Genomic DNA, 17720 nt, shown 5'->3' with positions numbered 1-17720 from the left:
CACTACTTCCATCTACCCCCACGCCCGGAAGATGGCTGGACCATCACTGTAAATACACCATTGTAAATACACACCTGTGCTTTGTATCTCCCCACCTCATTGTAGATTGTAAGCTCTCACGAGCAGGGTCGTCTTATTTTGTCTTATTTTTGCTTTATTACTGTATTGTTAACGTTGTTACCTATGACTGTTGTGTTTGAAACTGTTAAACTGTAAAGCCCTGCGGAATATGTTGGCGCTATATAAATAAAGATTATTATTATTATTATTATTAAGTAATCTTCTACTACTTATTCGAGAGCCTTTTGATAAACGACATTCTTAGTTTTTCCTTCAGGTGCAAAGACAAACAGATTTTTGGCTGTTCCAACTCTTAAACAGGCCACATAAAGTTGACCATGAGAAAAGCATGGAGATTGTAAATCTAAGCTAGCTGAAGAGCCCGGCATTGCCTGGGCATAGTAAATATCTGTGGTTAGTTATAGCACCTCAGTTCTCTTATTTTCCCATCACGCCTCTCATTTTCCTCATCACATCTTTCATTTTCCCCCTTACATCTCTCATTTTCTCCCTCACACCTCTCATTTTCCCCCTCACTCCTCTTATTTTCCCCCTCACTCCTCTCATTCCCCCCTAACACTTGTCATTTCGACCTCACATCTGTCATTTTCCGATCACTCCACTATTTTCCCTCACTCCTCTCATTTTGCACTCACACCTTTTCATTTTCACCTCACACCTCTCATTTTCACCTCAGTATATACATGTTTGTCATCTCCCTTATATATAGTATACACCTGTATGTCATCTCCTGTATATGGTATATACCTGTATGTCATCTCCCCTGTATATAGTATATACCTGCTGTGTGATCTCCCCTGTATATAGTATATACCTGTGTGTCATCTCACCTATATATAGTATATATCTGTGTGTCATCTCCTCCTGTATATAGTATATACCTGTATGTCATCTCCTCCTATACATAGCATATAACTGTATGTCATCTCCTCCTGTATATACTATATACCTGTAGGTAATCTGCTCCTGTATATAGTATATACCTGTGTGTCATCTCCTTCTGTATATAGTATATACCTGTATGTCATCTCCTACTGTATGTAGTATGTACCTGTATGTCATCTCCTCCTCTATATAGTATATACCTGTGTCATCTCTCCTGTATGTAGTATATATCTGTGTGTCATCTCCTCCTGCATATAGTATATACCTGTGTGTCATCTCCCCTGTAAATAGGATATACCTGTGTGTCATCTCCTCCTGTATATAGTATATATCTGTATGTCATCTCCTCCTGTATTAGACCTCGTTCACACATTATTTGGTCAGTATTTTTACCTCAGTATTTGTAAGCTAAATTGGCAGCCTGATAAATCCCCAGCCAACAGTAGGCCCACCCCCTGGCAGTATATATTAGCTCACACATACACATAATAGACTGGTCATGTGACTGACAGCTGCCGGATTCCTATATGGTACATTTGTTGCTCTTGTAGTTTGTCAGCTTATTAATCAGATTTTTATTTTTGAAGGATAATACCAGACTTGTGTGTGTTTTAGGGCGAATTTCGTGTGTCAAGTTGTGTGTGTTGAGTTGCGTGTGGCGACATGCATGTAGCGACTTTTGTGAGATGAGTTTTGTGTGGCGACATGCGTGTAGCAACTTTTTGTGTGTCGAGTTGCATGTGACAGGTTAGTGTAGCAAGTTGTGTGCAGCAAGTTTTGCGCATGGCGAGTTTTGCACATGGCAAGTTTTGTGTGTGGTGCCTTTTGAGTATGTGCAAGTTTTGTGTGAGGCAACTTTTGCATGTGTTGCAACTTTTGTGCATGTGGCAATTTTTCCGCGTGTGCAAGTTTTGCGTGTGGCGAGTTTTCCATGAGGTGAGTTTTGCACGTGTGGCGAGTTTTGCATGTGGAGAGTTTTGCGCGTGGCGAGTTTTGAGCGGTGACTTTTGTGTTTCAACTTTTATGTGGCAAGGTTGGTGTATGTGTGGTGAAATGTGTGCTGAGGGTGGTATATGTGTTCGAGCACGTGGTAGTGTGTGGCGCATTTTGTGTGTGTGTTCATATCCCCGTGGTGGAGTGGTGATTATCCCATGTCGGGGCCCCACCTTAGCAACTGTACAGTATATACTCTTTGGCGCCATCGCTCTCATTCTTTAAGTCCCCCTTGTTCACATCTGGCAGCTGTTAATTTGCCTCCAACACTTTTCCTTTCATTTTTTCCCCATTATGTAGATAGGGGCAAAATTGTTTGGTGAATTGGAAAGCGCGGGGTTAAAATTTCACCTCACAACATAGTTTTGACGCTCTCAGGGTCCAGACGTGTGACTGTGCAAAATTTTGTGCCTGTAGCTGCGACAGTTCAGATGCCAATCCCGGACATACATACACACATACACACATACATACACACATTCAGCTTTATATATTAGATATACATATATATATATATATATATATATATATATATATATATATATATATACATATATGTAATTTTTTCATGTCAAAATAATTAAATAAATATATATAACGACTATTTTAATTATTTTTACATGAAGAAATTATGTATATATCGTGGGGAAAAAAAGTATTTAGTCAGCCACCAATTGTGTAAGTTATCCCACTTTAAAAGATGAGAGAGGACTGTAATTTACATTACAGGTAGACCACAACAATGAGAGTCAAAATTGAGAAAACAAATCCAGAAAATCACCTTGTCTGATTTGGCAAGATTTATTTAGCATATTATGGTGGAAAATAAGTATTTGGTCACCTAAAAACATGCAAGATTCCTGGCTCTCACAGACCTGTAACTTCTTTAAAAAGCTCCTCTGTCCTCCACTCATTACCTGTAATAATGGCACCTGTTTGAACTTGCTATCAGTATAAAAGACACCTGTCCACAACCTCAAACAGTCACACTCCAAACTCCACTATGAGGACCAAACAGCTGTGTCAAAGGACACCAGAAACAAAATTGTAGCCCTGCACCAGGCTGGGAAGACTGACTCTGCAATAGGTAAGCAGCTTGCTGTGATGAAGTCAAACAAGACCACTGATAATCTTCCTCGATCTGGGGATCCATGCAAGATCTCACCCTGTGAGGTCAAAATGATCACAAAAATGGTGAGCAAAAATCCCAGAACAACAGGGGACCTAGTGAATGACCTGCATAGAGCTGGGACCACTGTAACAAAGGCTACCATCAGTAACACACTACGCCGCCAGGGACTCAGATCCTGCAGTGCCAGACGTGTCCCCCTGCTTAAGCCAGTACGTGTTCAGGCCCATCTGAAGTTTGCTAGAGAGCATTTGGATTATCCAGAAGAGTATTGGGAGAATGTCATATGGGCTGATGAAACCAAAGTAGAACTGTTTGGTAGAAACAAAACTCATCGTGTTTGGAGGAGACAAAATGCTGAGTTGCATCCAAAGAACACCATACCTACTGTGAAGCATGGGGGTGGCAACATCATGCTTTGGGGCTGTTTCTCTGCAAAGGGACCAGGACAACTGACCCGTGTACATAAAAGAATGCATGGGGCCATGTATCGTGAGATTTTGAGTGCAATCCTTCTTCCATCAGCAAGGGCATTGAAGATTAAACATGGATGGGTCTTTGCAGCATGATAATGATCCCAAGCACACCACCAGGTCAATGAAGGAGTGGCTTCGTAAGAAGCATATGAAGGTCCTGGAGTGGCCTAGCCAGTCTCCAGATCTCAACCCCAAATAAAAACCTTTGGAATGAGTTGACAGTTAGTGTTGCCCAGCGACAGGCCCAAAACATCACTGCTCTAGAAAAGATCTGCATGGAGGAATGGGCCAACATACCACCAACAGTGTGTGCCAACCTTGTGAAGACTTACATAAAACGTTTCACCTTGGCCATTGCCAACAAAGGATATATGACAAAATATTGAGATGAACTTTTGTTAATGACCAAATACTTATTTTCCACCATAATTTGAAAAATAAATCTTGGCAAATCAGACATGGTCATTTTCTGGATTTGTTTTCTCAATTTTAACTGTCATAGTTGTGGTCTACCTATGATGTCAATTACAGGCCTCTCTCATCTTTTTAAATGGGAGAACTTGCACAATTGGTGGCTAACTAAATACTTTTTTCCCCACTGTATATATACATATACAGTGGGGGAAATAGGTATTTGATCCCTTGCCGATTTTGTAAGTTTGCCCACTGACAAAGACATGAAGAGTCTATAATTATAAAGGTAGGTTAATTTTAATATTGATAGAATATCAAAAATAAAATCCAGAAAATCACATTGTATAAATTATATAAATGTATTTGCATTTTGCAGTGAGAAATAAGTATTTGATCCCCTACCAACCATTAAGAGTTCTGGCTCCTACAGACCAGTTAGATGCTCCTAATCAACTCGTTACCTGCATTAAAGACAGCTGCCTTACATAGTCACCTTTATAAAAGACTCCTGTCCACAGACTCAATCAGTCAGACTCTAACCTCTCCAACATGGGCAAGACCAAAGAGCCTTATAAGGATGTCAGGGACAATATCATAGCACTGCACATAGCTTGAATGGGCTACAAAACAATAAGTAAGATGCTGGGTGAGAAGGAGACAACTGTTTGTGCAACAGTAAAAAAATGGGAGAAATACAAAGTGACTGTCAATCGACATCGATCTGGGGCACCATGCAAAAATCTCACCTCATGGGGTGTCCTTGATCATGAGGAAGGTGAGAGATCAGTCTAAAATTACACGGGGGGAACTTGTTAATGATCTCCAGGAGCTGGGACCACAGTCACCAAGAAAACCATTGCTAACACATAACGCCATGAAGGTTAAAAATCCTGCAGTGCCCACAAGTTCTCCCCAGCTCAAGAAGGCACATGTGCAGGCCAGTCTGAAGTTTGCCAATGAACACCTGGATGATTCTGTGAGTGACTGGGAGAAGGTGCTGTGGTCAGATGAGACAAAAATTGAGATCTTTGGCATTAACTCAACTCGCTGTTTTTGGAGGAAGAGAAATGCTGCCTATGACCCAAAGAACACCATCCCCACTGTCAAACATTAAGGTGGAAATATTATGTTTTGGGCGTGTTTCTCTGCTAAGGGCACAGGACTACTTCACAGCATCAATGGGAGAATGGATGGAGACATGTATGATAAAATTCTGAGTGACAAACTCTTTCCATCCACCAGGACATTAAAAATGGGTCGTAGTTGGGTCTTCCAGCAAGATAATGACCCAAAACATAGAGCCAAGGCAACAAAGGAGTGGCTCAGAAAGAAGCACGTTAAGGTCATGGAGTGGCCTAGCCAGTCTTCAGACCTTAATCACATAGAAAACTTATGGAGGGAGTTCAACCTCCAAGGTGCCAAGCAACAGCCTCAACATCTTAATGATTTAGACATGATCTGCAAAGAGGAGTGGATCAAAATTCCTCCTGACACATGCACAAACCTCATCATCAGCTAAAAAAAGTCTGACTGCTGTGCTTGCCAACAAGGGTTTTGCCACCAAGTATTAAGTCTTGTTTGCCAGAGGGATCAAATACTTATTTCTCACTGCAAAATGCAAATACATTTATATAATTTATACAATGTGATTTCTGGATTTTATTTTTGATATTCTATCTCTCGGTGTTAAAATTAACCGACCCTTAAAATTATAGACTGTTCATGTCTTTGTCAGTGGGCAAACTTACAAAATCAGTAAGGGATCAAATACTTATTTCCCCCACTGTATGTATGTATGTATATATATATATATATATATATATATATATATATATATATACACAGTATATATACATATATATATGTGTGTGTGAAAAAATGGAAATGTATCATATACATACAGTATAATTATATGTTTCATTTTTGTGCAATGATTACTGCTAGAAGGAGTTTTGCAGATTTCTAGACATGTGAGATCCTAATAACATTGGCATTGTTTGTACACAAAGTTATAGGTATGTGGGAAAAATGGAATTTAGATTAAATGGTTCAAAGAGTAAAGTAAAGTAAAGAGTAAAGTATGCCTATGTAACCAGCAAGTCATAAGAAAAACGAGGAACAGACACTTATGTGCACTTGGGTTATTATCTCTGCCTATAAAGGCAGCCCTAATGAGAACTAATTATCTACTCTTCTTTCCTTGCTGCAGTCTGGAAGATCAACGGATCTGATATGTGCGACTAGATTTTCCCATTGTTCATCTGTGTTGCTACATTTTAACAACTGTCATCATAAGAGGAGATACACAGTCGTGAAAGCTTTGTCTTTGAACACTTTTTATCAGCCCATTAAAAAAATCTTTCTTTGTACAATTTGCCATTGCCTTTTAATCTTTGATTACATGCTTCATTATCCCGACTTTTGACAGTTGGTTTTTTAAACTTGTCGTTTTTCCCCTTCCTGTGGTTTTTATTTTTTTTTTTTTCCTTTTTAATTGCCAAACTAATGTTTGTCACAAAGAATGACAAAGTTTGAGAAAAAAGTTAAACTTCGTGGGAGATTTAATGCTGAATTTTATTTCATCTTAGAGCCTTTAAACAATTACCAAGTGATAATGGCTATATTGCTATCAGACGCTTTACACAAATGACTGATCTGCACTTAAAATGAACATATCAGTCCATTGTTATTACAGAATTACTGATGAATGTACAATTACCATATATAGTATTAGAGATCACCTCTATATATGTTAGTGACACATGGATGCCACAAGGGGGAGTAAACTGTCTTAAACTGAATTTGTCAGTAAGCTCAGCCCCCAAAAACTGCATATATCAGCAAGCATGATTTTGAAATGTAAATCCATCAATATCTTTATATCTTCTATCTGTTGTTGCATTGCTGAATAATTAGTGTTTTGATTCATCTATCTATATAATTGTCTAAGGGTCACTTCCGTCTGTCTGTCTGTCTGTGTGTAACGGAAATCCCAAGTCGCTGATTGGTCGCGGCAAAACAGCCATGACCAAACAGCGACGGGCACAGTCTGGCAGCAAAATGGCCGCTCCTTACTCCCCGCAGTCAGTGCCCGTTCCTTACTCCCCGCAGTCAGTGCTCACACAGGGTTAATGGCAGCGTTAACAGACCGCGTTGTGCCGCGGTGTAACGCACTCTGTTAACGCTGCTATTAACCCTGTGTGACCAACTTTTTACTATTGATGCTGCCTATGCAGCATCAATAGTAAAAATATCTAATGTTAAAAATAATTAAAAAAATTAAGAATAGTTATATACTCACCGTCCGTCGGCCCCTCGGATCCAGAACAGGCCATTCCCACTCCTCGCGATGCTCCGGTGACCGCTCCATGCATTGCAATCTCGCGAGATGATGATGTAGCGGTCTCGCGAGACTGCTACCTCATCATCTCGCGAGACCGCAATGCACTCTTGGGACCAGAACGCGCGAGGAGATCGGTAAACACTTCGCCTGGATCCGGGGGTCAACGGAAGGTGAGTATATAACTATTTTTTATTTTAATTCTTTTTTTTAACAGGGATATGATGCCCACATTGCTATATACTACGTGGGCTGTGCAATATACTGCGTGGGCTGTGCTATATACTAAGTGGGCTGTGCAATATACTACGTGGAATGTGCAATATACTACGTGGGCTGTGCAATATACTACATGGGCTGTGCAATATACTACGTGGGATGTGCAATATACTACGTGGGCTGTGCAATATACTACGCGGGCTGTGCAATATACTACGTGGCTGTGCAATATACTACGTGGCTGTCCTATATACTACGTGGGCTGTGCTATATACTACGTGGCTGTGTTATACACTACATGGGCTGTTATATACTACGTGGGCTGTGCTATATACTACGTGGGCTGTGTTATATACTACATGGGCTGTTATACACTACGTGGGCTGTGTTATACACTATGTGGGCTGTGCTATACACTACGTGGGCTGTGTTATACACTATGTGGGCTGTGTTATATACTGCGTGCGTGGGCTGTTATATACTACGTGGCTGTGTTATATGCTATGTGGGCTGTTATACACGCCGTGGGCTGTGCTATATACTCCGTGGGCTGTGTTATATACTACGTGGCTGTGCTACATACTCCGTGGGCTGTGCTATATACTACGTGGGCTGTGCTATATACTACGTGGGCTGTGCTATGTACTACGTGGCTGTGCTATTTACTACGTGGGCTGTTATATACTACGTGGGCTGTTATATACTACGTGGCTGTGCTATATACTATGTGGCCGGAGGGAAAACCAACAACAGGAAGTTAATATTCTTGGAAGGGGCCAATAGCCATAAAGGTTCCCAGGCTATTAATATCAGCTCACAGCTGTTTGCTTAGCTTTTACTGGTTATTATAATGGGGACCTCTCCCAAAAATGATTTTTTTATGTCCGGTGACATCAAACCCAGGGGTTAGTAATGGAAAAGTGCCTATCAGACACCCCCATTGCTAACCCCATAGTCAAATTTAATAAAGACACACTTCCTGACCCTCTTTTAGCCATTTATTTGACATGTCAGCCAGAACACACTGAGCTGAGCATGAGAATGTGGCTGCATGTGACCGGCGGTGGCGTCATTAAAGTTATTGACAGTCACACAAAGCCGCATGCTCACTCTCAGCTCAGTGTGTATCGGCTGGAGTGGTAAATGGTCGCATCAGTGAAGTGACCGCTCATCAAAACATCCAGATCATCGTGGGACATGGGCATTAATGGATTATTGGGAGAAAGGAGACTATAATTTAGCTTTTTTATTTTTTGGTAAATAAATGGGTAAAAGAGGGTCAGCGAGTGTTTATTCAATTAAAGAATTTTACTCCTGTCTATTTTCTGTGTCTTTATAAAATTTGACTATAGGGTTAGTAATGCGGATGTCCGATAGACACCTCTCTATTACTAACTCCTGGACTTGATGTCAACGAACATTAAACAGCTGACATCAAGCCCACAACTATTACTCCACTTGCCATTGCACCAGGGCAAGTGGGAAGAATGGAGGCTTAGTGCCAGAATTGGTGCATGTAATGGATTCGCCATTTCTGGGGTGACAGGGCTGATGTTTTTAATCTGGGAGGGGGCCAACATCCATGCCCCCTTCCTAGGTTATTAACAGCAGCCCACAACTTTCTGTTTAGCCTTTGCTGGTTTGCAAGTATAGGGGAAACCATACGTCATTCTTTTGGGGGGTCCCCTTTATAATAACCAGTAAAGGCTAAGCAACCAGCTGTGCGCTGATATTAATAGCCTGGGAACCTTCATGGCTATTGGCCCCTTCCCAGAATATTAACATCAGCCCCCAGCTGTCGGCTTTACCTCAGAAAAATTAAGGGAGATTACACACCATTTTTATCTATTTATTTATTATTTGAACAATAAATATAAAAACAAAAATAAGCATGCACAGCAATGACTAGAAATCACACTGACATATTACTATCATGTTCCTCACCACTATCTATCTCTATCTTTGAAAATCTTTAAAACATAAAACTCTTTCATTTCTATGCTGCATTTCATTCCATACATGTCATACTGACAGCGCACTGACATCACATGAACATGGACAGCACACAGACATGGATACTGGAATCACCAGCACTTGTGAAGGAGGCTACAATTCCCTCCTTATTTGCATATGGATGGAAACACTAATTACTCAGGAATGCAGCAACAGATAGAAAGAACTTGTTAATGGTGTACATTTCAAAGAACTGCATGCCCATTGTGGTAATTTAGCTTCCTGATCCACACCCTTAGGGAGGCGATATTGTGAATGGCCCTACCATCCATCCCTTAAAGCCACTCACAAAGAACCCAACCCTGTCATGACCAATTAACCCACCTCAGCACATAACATGCTGGCGAGAAATGTTCTGAGTTTCACATAACAAAAGATAGCTACCTTTGTGACACATCTCTCCCCTCACATACATTGCCAGTGACCCTGTCACACCATATATGTGGTTAAGGAGGGAATATTGCTCCTACTGACAGATAAAAAAGTAAGTAAATAACGTCAAAGGTATTGAAAAGTGCACGTCTTTTAATAAATTTGGTGCACTTTAAACTGAATGATCAGGAATTATTTAAGTGACCTTATAGAATCTGTGTTATGGCCACAAGTCCCGACTGTGAGTCTAATGACCTTAACTAATAGTATTACATATGCTTATGAAGCTGTTTAAATCAGAAGACTCGCAGTTAGGCCCGCAATTGGGCCAGAAGGGTATGTGCCTACGTTATGCCTGCATAATGTTTGAAGAAGAAGATTCATCAGGAAAACGTCAGTGTTATTTTTCTGAAGCGTCTTTGACGGCTTTTGCTAGTCGGGTTGCTTTGCTGCCACAGGCTTTTTTAAATTTACATCTAAAATAGTTTTGGTTTCCAAGCAGAAAAGCAGAAGCCACCTGAAAAATGATCAGGTCACTACTTTTAGCTGCTTCACTGCTTTCATAAGATGTAACATTTGCACAGCAAGTCGTTTTGACATTGCAGCGCATGTGTTCATTATGCATAACGTTTGCTAAACGCTTTTTCGGATTAATTTTTAGGCACAATCTGCCAGAAAAAGACGCCGTGTGCACATACCCCAACACTGACCAGAAAAATACGACCATGTTATGGTCACGAGAACAACCCCCAAGACTGAATCTTGTCAGAAAAAACATTCTGAGTCCTTTGGGTAGGAAGAAGAACATATGGCAAATTGTTGTAGAGCCGTAATCTTTTAACCATTTTATTTGTAGATGGCAGCCATTACAGAAGATATTTGGGGGAAATAAGTAAATGATTTACTTTTGGAAAAAGTTAAAGATTTTGTCCCACACTGATTTTTTGTAATAGTTTTCACAGAATTATCTTTACGCCATTCTTGACTGTTCTTTTTAAAGTAGATGGGGTGTAGCATTAGGGGACATTGACAAACAATGCCCTGTACATTACAATACTTTATGCCAGAAATTGGCATAAATTGTAATTGAAATGTACACCAGCAATTATTTCACTTTGTGGTATATAGACAGCACAAGTGGGGCCAAAAGTAATAAAGAGGCGCTTTACTAGGGCGGGCCCAAGATTATTCTAGCACATGAAACGCCATTCTTAATACATTTCTCCCACTGTCTTTGACAAATGAGATGTAAATAATTGCTCTATAGTTATCATATCATATGTCTAGAGAAAATAAGAAAGCATGTAATGCAGACTCTTCTGCCTTCAGTCTTTAGGTGATAAGTTTACTTAATTGAGACCTTCATTTCTATATATCCTAACAATAGTCATAAAGCAAATATCAATCCTCCGAACAGACAGAATTTCCATTTGCTTGTATATATAAAGGAACAGGGGCCACACTTACCCACTTCTGACATTTCTGGCACAGTGGCAGTGTAAACTTCCTTGGTAAATTTTGGCTCATTGTCATTAATGTCATGAAGCTTTATGACAAACTCAGATTCAGGCTCAACAGGTCTCCCTGTTCTTTTGTTCACAGCTTGGGCACGTAATATATACGATGACTTTTCTTCTCTGTCCAGACGTTTTGTTGCATGAATGTCGCCAGTTTTTTCATCGATCACAAATATATCTCCAGCTCCATCTCCAGAGAGAACATATTTTAATGATCCATCTTCACCATCCTGGTCTGAGTGTAGCTGGAATAAAAGACACATATTATTAGTATTCAGGGCCATTTTGCACTATACACTGAATAGTTTTATTGCAAGCGATTAAGGAATGTCTGCTTATAATTAGTGTATTGTGTTCTGTATTTACACTCTATGCAGAGAATACTAAATATATTAAGTATTGATAGACTGGGAAATAATTAGGACTACTCCATAATCATCAGGAGATGGCTTTCTTTAGTCTGTAGCAAGCTTGTATTCCAAAATATCTTTTCAATGACATCCATTGTTGCACAATTACAATATTTGTGTATTTATTATTGCTACTCTCACATTAGAAGAGCTGTGAAAGCACAGATTAGAACCAGAAATTTTCAACAAAGCGGTTGGATATTCTAGTTCTAAGCCTATTATACACCATAAAAAGGATAAAGAAAATAAATAAAAACGTCATACAGATCCCCACAAGTCACTATGAAGACCAGACAGATGTTGTGCAACTGTCAGATGTTGTGCCACAGGCTCAAAATGGCTACCTCAGAGAGACGTGGTATATCTTAGAGAAAACAGCCCTCCTTCACCCTTTAACTCCTGTACAAGGATCTGGCTGGCCTTACAACAGGGTCCAGTGGATGCTTCCATGGAAGGGCTGCTGTCTGCAAGAGCGAACCAGAAGCAGGGACAGTTTCCAAGCAGGGATAGGAGGACAAGTCAGGTAGCAAAACTGACTGACTGGAAATGGACATCAGAGACTCAGGGGCTTAAATAGCAGGCAGCTCCATTAGGGGTTCTCAGAAAGGAGAAATCAAAACCAGACAATTAAACCCATAGTTCTCTGATCTCATTGGCGCCAAAGTCCCAGGAATAAATCAGGTCTGATGCTGTCAACCACCACCGGTAACGAAGGCACAGCATCGCCTAGTAGCCAAACCAGATAGTGGCACAGATGTTACAGCCACACAATTTAATTTCCACCTGACGGAAATAAACATTTTGGCCTCTTAAAGCAACCATGCAGATTAGCAGATTAGACTCATTAGGCTAATGACGGCCAAAAAGTCAATATCGGCAGGCTCAACTGACAGCATAAAGTATATGGGCGCCGCCAACAGTCTACCCTGACAGATTATGTCGAGGGACATAGGGGTCTTGCGTGTTTTAGATTGACGATCCTTCTGGTCCCAGCTGAGGTGAGTGGATCAGTCAAAATTCAAATTTGAAATTTGATTTGTAGAGAAGTTATTCGCTGAGAGTGTAATGTTCCTGATTATGCTCTGGGGTATTTCCAGACCCAACAACACAATATGTTAAACATAATATGTAAAAAAAACAAAAGAAAATTCTTATTCTCACCTTACCGCTCACCTTTCCAGCCCCTTGGTATCTCACCGTCACCCGTCTGATACTGTCTGTATCTCTTGATCACCGCCACTGGTGCTTAAATCCCAGGCCTCATGCTAGGCTGGGTCTTCTGGCTCCAATGAGGCCCAAGAAGGTGCTGAGCAAGTTTTCCAAATGGTCATGATGTCATGATGTGAGCCACAACATTACTCATGCATGTTCAGAACCTAGGGATTTCAGTGCAAGTGGCATTGATCAGAAGATGCTGGGAGGTCCAGACACATGACGGTGAGGAGTAGAGGGGCTTGAGAGGTGAATATAAGATTTTTTTTATTTTTAAGTAATGGTGCTTTACGTTTTAGAAACATGGCAGAAAGCAACAGCTATTTTGCTAACTCTTACAAAATTACAAAAAAATCTGCATTTTGTTGAATGTGGATTTTTGTAAAATTCAAAGTAGAGTTAAATTCTACTTGAATATATTCACTCATCTCTGGTTCTCGGTAAGATAAGCTGCCGCTAGGTGAGTCTGTCAGTGGCTCTCTTGTAGAGAACCCAGGAATGCTCGGCAGAGTGAGTGCTCCTGTATATGGAGGAGTTGGAAGAGATAGCTACTTGCTGAATGAATGATCAACCATCGTTCTGCCAACAGATATCTAATGCATACGGGGCACCTTATGCACAGTGGGTACCAATACAATTTGCATTCTACCACATAATTCCCTCAATTTTTATGCTTGTTGGCTTAAAGCTCTGTTTTTTCCAGTGACTTTTTGGATTAAGATGTCGTGTGTACATGAGGAATAACACTATTTCTGACTACCACATGACTAAGTATCCTGCACTATTTTGCAGTTTCCAGTCTGTAGATTCTAGTCACAAAATACTACATCATCTATTTTTCTGTGCACTTCCTCTTTTTCGCTTCACCTTCACTTTCCCCTTTGCATAGTGTGACTGTTATAGGCAGCATCTATAATTTGATGCCTCAATCAAGACAGAATTAAAAGTAGTTTTGAGACACTTTTTGTGGATCAAAGTTCTAGACTGGTACACCCAATCAAACTAGTTTGACCTGTGTCCTCTGATGGGGAGCAAGCAAAAGACTATAGCTAATCAGCATTGAATGTATTCTGCCAAACAGGATGATACGAATGCAACTTATAGGCGGCTTTCTGGTACTAGAGGGCTAAGGGGATACTTTACTCTGATGTTAACTCTATGAGGACAGGAGTTAACAATCTCAAGAAGAATTTTAGCGGCTGTGCACAGAGCATTCATTGGATAGCTAGGAGTACATGAACACACTTCTTCCTAAATGTGCTACACAGAGTATCTTCCATTTCCAATTGGGCAGCCATTTCAGCTTCCTCCTCAAGCACTACAAAAGCTAGAAATAATATGACTTAATAATAATGATAAAAAAGTAAAAAATTGCCTGAGACTTGGAAACTGATGACCTATCCATAGAATAGGTTATTATACTAGCCTGGTGGTAGACTGGCACCATCACTTATCTGATGGAAAAAAGTAAACAGTGTATGGAGCTGGGACACTATAGCTCTGTAGACTGTGCAGTTACCATTTTCAGCTACCGCGGCTCAGTTCGTATTCATTTCAATGCGATGGACTCTTTCCATCTTCAAAAGCAGCCTGAGTTGCCATATCTACATAGAAAGCCTACAATGACTCTGCTCCTACTACATTGTATGAGCAGCTTGGACCATCACCTACTGTCACCTTCCCTTGGAGATTCTATGCCAGTTAGTCACTAATCGAGCTAATGTTTTATACTTGTTTGTCTTATGATATTTAATATACTTAAACCCTTTTTTTTAATTTATACAGAGCTCTCGAATGGAACGTGCTTCATAAAATAAAATAATCGATAACTGCACAGAAACTGGTAACTACAGAAATGTCCCTGTAAGGGGCAAATAGTGGGGTCCACATTATTACATTGGTGAAAATTTTACATTATAATATAAATGGGACCTTATTGGATAAGAAACCTGAGTGTCTGAACGCAGGCTTAATCAGTGACTGATAGAATACAGTTGACTTTCACAATTAGGCTATTTCTTTAGCTTTTGCAATGTATTGATTGGTCAATGACATTAGGACACCTTTCAAGTCTACAAGGGTTAAACAAGACTCTAAATAGCTCCCTTTGATTTTCTCCTTTCCATTGACCGCTGCGGCTGACGTTATTTGTTTTCTCAATAATAAACTACCAGAGGTCATAGTCCCTGTCACAAAATCCATGTACAGTATATCCCCTAATTCCACCCTATTCAATCTCTCTAAACGTGCATAATCAATTTCCCTGCTTCTGTGTAAATAAAAGTTGTGAGACGCTCCTCGGCTTTTCTTCTTTTATTTTTGCAACAATAGCAGAAACAATCATTTCATAAAGTCTCCAAGAAGGAGACAATCAATATATGGACGGTAGGGATGGGATTTCAGATAAAATATGTCTCTGGTTCTCCGTCTCACATCAGCACTTTCCCATCTTATGCTGAATCCCTGATATAAAAGTGCAAAAAAAAAAGGTCTCCATCATATTTTAGTCCTAGGACGTAGCGCATATTAAGAATATTTTTAATTAAGCATTGATTGCTGAGGCTTTCAGCTAAGGCAAATAATGAAATAGATGTGGAATATGAGGGTTTTCTCACTGCAGCTTTCTTTTTATTTTCCAAGAACAGAATTCATCGTCCTTGTGGTGTGTGTAATCTCCTTATCATACAGTATTGGCCTGGGTAAAAGGTTGGCGAGTGGTGAGGGCAAGGAGCAGGCCGCGCCATATGTCATCATGGTGACAGCTGCGTAAAGATGTGGCCGAGTTGACCTTGCTATTTAGGCTACGCTCAGGGAAAGGCATCCGCTAATCCTGACATATGTCACACCAGTCATTGACATACAGTTAGGAATTATACGTTAAGATACAGGATTTTTTTCTTTTTTGTGTTACAAAGCATAGCAGACTACATGGTATACAATTCCTTCACAGTGGGAGTCAAAGGGTGATGTATTGTATATATTGGGACGTTCTCCTAGTGTGTGGTGTGAACAGAGCCTTATCTCGTTCCTTTCTGTACAGACGTAGTCACACAGGGCCCAGTGCCGCACCACGCCACAATTGCTGTACATGTTGTTTCCCGTGGTCAGCAGCATCGAGATCAGTAAATTATCCTCTATTTGCTTCTATGGGAAACTTACATGCTGGATTTTTCATTCACTGATGTCGATAATAGAACAACATCACATAAGAACCCCAAACGGGGCACGCTACAGGTTATACAGAAATCGCGCTCATTATAAAATCTAGCCAGTAAATTATCAGTGTTGACAGTCCTGATACAAAGACACCAGAGACTGCAGGGAATTTCCACCATTCCCCGGTGAATCTGTGTTACTAAAATGATTCGATGTGACAGACAGAAATTTGTTCCATTAGTCGTAACAGATTAAGGACTTTTTCTTGGTTGTTATTACTGATTAAACTCCACAATAATAGAATTGAATCAGCTATTGTATGAGAATATGTACGTGCAGTAATACCTGTTATTAATGCTTCATAATAGAGAGAAATATCTCTCCGTGTTCGCTTCAAACGTCATTTCAGAATTAAAAACTCACCACACTGTCAGGTCAAAGGAAGATTGCATCATGTATGGACAACTGGAAGGTGAGAATTCTGATGTAATTTATTTCTACCATATATATTTTATTGATCAGAGATTTTTTTTCTGATAAAGAACTCCAAATACCATGCATAAATATAATGAATAATACAATTCAGAACACAGCTGCCATTCTAAGGCCATGTTCACATGAACAGCAATCATCTGGACCCAGCAGCAATCTGTTGACAAAAAAGTAAAATAATTAAAAAAAAGAATTATTTCAACTGGATCCATCCATTGAAGTCTATGGAAAACGGATGCATTAAATGATCCAGGAAGCAAAAAACAGATCCTTTTAAAATAGAAGAATGGATCCGCTTTCCATAGGCTTCAATGTTAAAAATTCAGATCCAGCTGAAATCAGGTTTTTTTTAGCCTGAAACTGCACAAGTTGTTTGTCAATGGATTGCTGCAGGACAGGATCAGTGATAACTGATGATTACTGGACATGTGAACATAGCCTAAAACTGTATGCAGCTGACTCCTAAGCTCCCGTCATGGTGGCTGCAGGCAAAATGTTATCATTCACTGCATAGTTGATAAGACACAGATCAAGGCTACGCTTGCTATAAAGGTAGACTATATTCTGTCATCTCTTATTAGACTGCTCTATCTACTTAATAAATGATTACATTGTATTACAGAATCGCTCCATCTACTTAGTAAGTTATTCTACAGTTATTATTTAAGCAACAAAAAGGCTAATTTTAGAAGAAACAGATAACAGATTTGAACACACCAAAAACTGGAATATGTTCCAAAAAGATCACAAAAAAATAAACACAGTCAAAGATACCAACAAGAATCATCAAGAATTAGTTGCATATTAAAAAAGATACAGAACACTCCATGAAAAAGCAATGTAGCGAAACATGGTTTGGCGTGACGTGAGCTCTCTGCACTCAAGAAAATGGGTCAGCAATTGTCTATTCATTATATCAATTCAATTTACAGTACTGTTTTATATTATTTAATTTTATTATAGTATTTTTAATTATCAAAATCACTGTGACTCCGATTCAGCAACGTTTTT

General features: G+C 39.8%; 1 protein-coding gene across 5 annotated transcripts in view; it reads right to left on the bottom strand.

The window, feature by feature from the left end:
- The window catches only part of LOC143782357 (cadherin-6-like), a 428058-nt gene that overhangs the window by 137237 nt on the left and 273101 nt on the right, over positions 1–17720 (bottom strand). For all 5 annotated transcript variants that reach the window (XM_077269722.1, XM_077269721.1, XM_077269720.1 and 2 more), the window contains one exon: positions 11390–11684. In XM_077269722.1, the coding sequence (XP_077125837.1) occupies positions 11390–11684 (295 nt within the window). The remainder of the gene's footprint in view (positions 1–11389; positions 11685–17720) is intronic.

This window comes from Ranitomeya variabilis, chromosome 6, assembly GCF_051348905.1.
Source record: "Ranitomeya variabilis isolate aRanVar5 chromosome 6, aRanVar5.hap1, whole genome shotgun sequence".
Classification (NCBI taxonomy): Eukaryota; Metazoa; Chordata; class Amphibia; order Anura; family Dendrobatidae; genus Ranitomeya; species Ranitomeya variabilis.
Note: the sequence above shows the minus strand (reverse complement) of the source record. Positions and strands in the feature narration are given on the sequence as shown.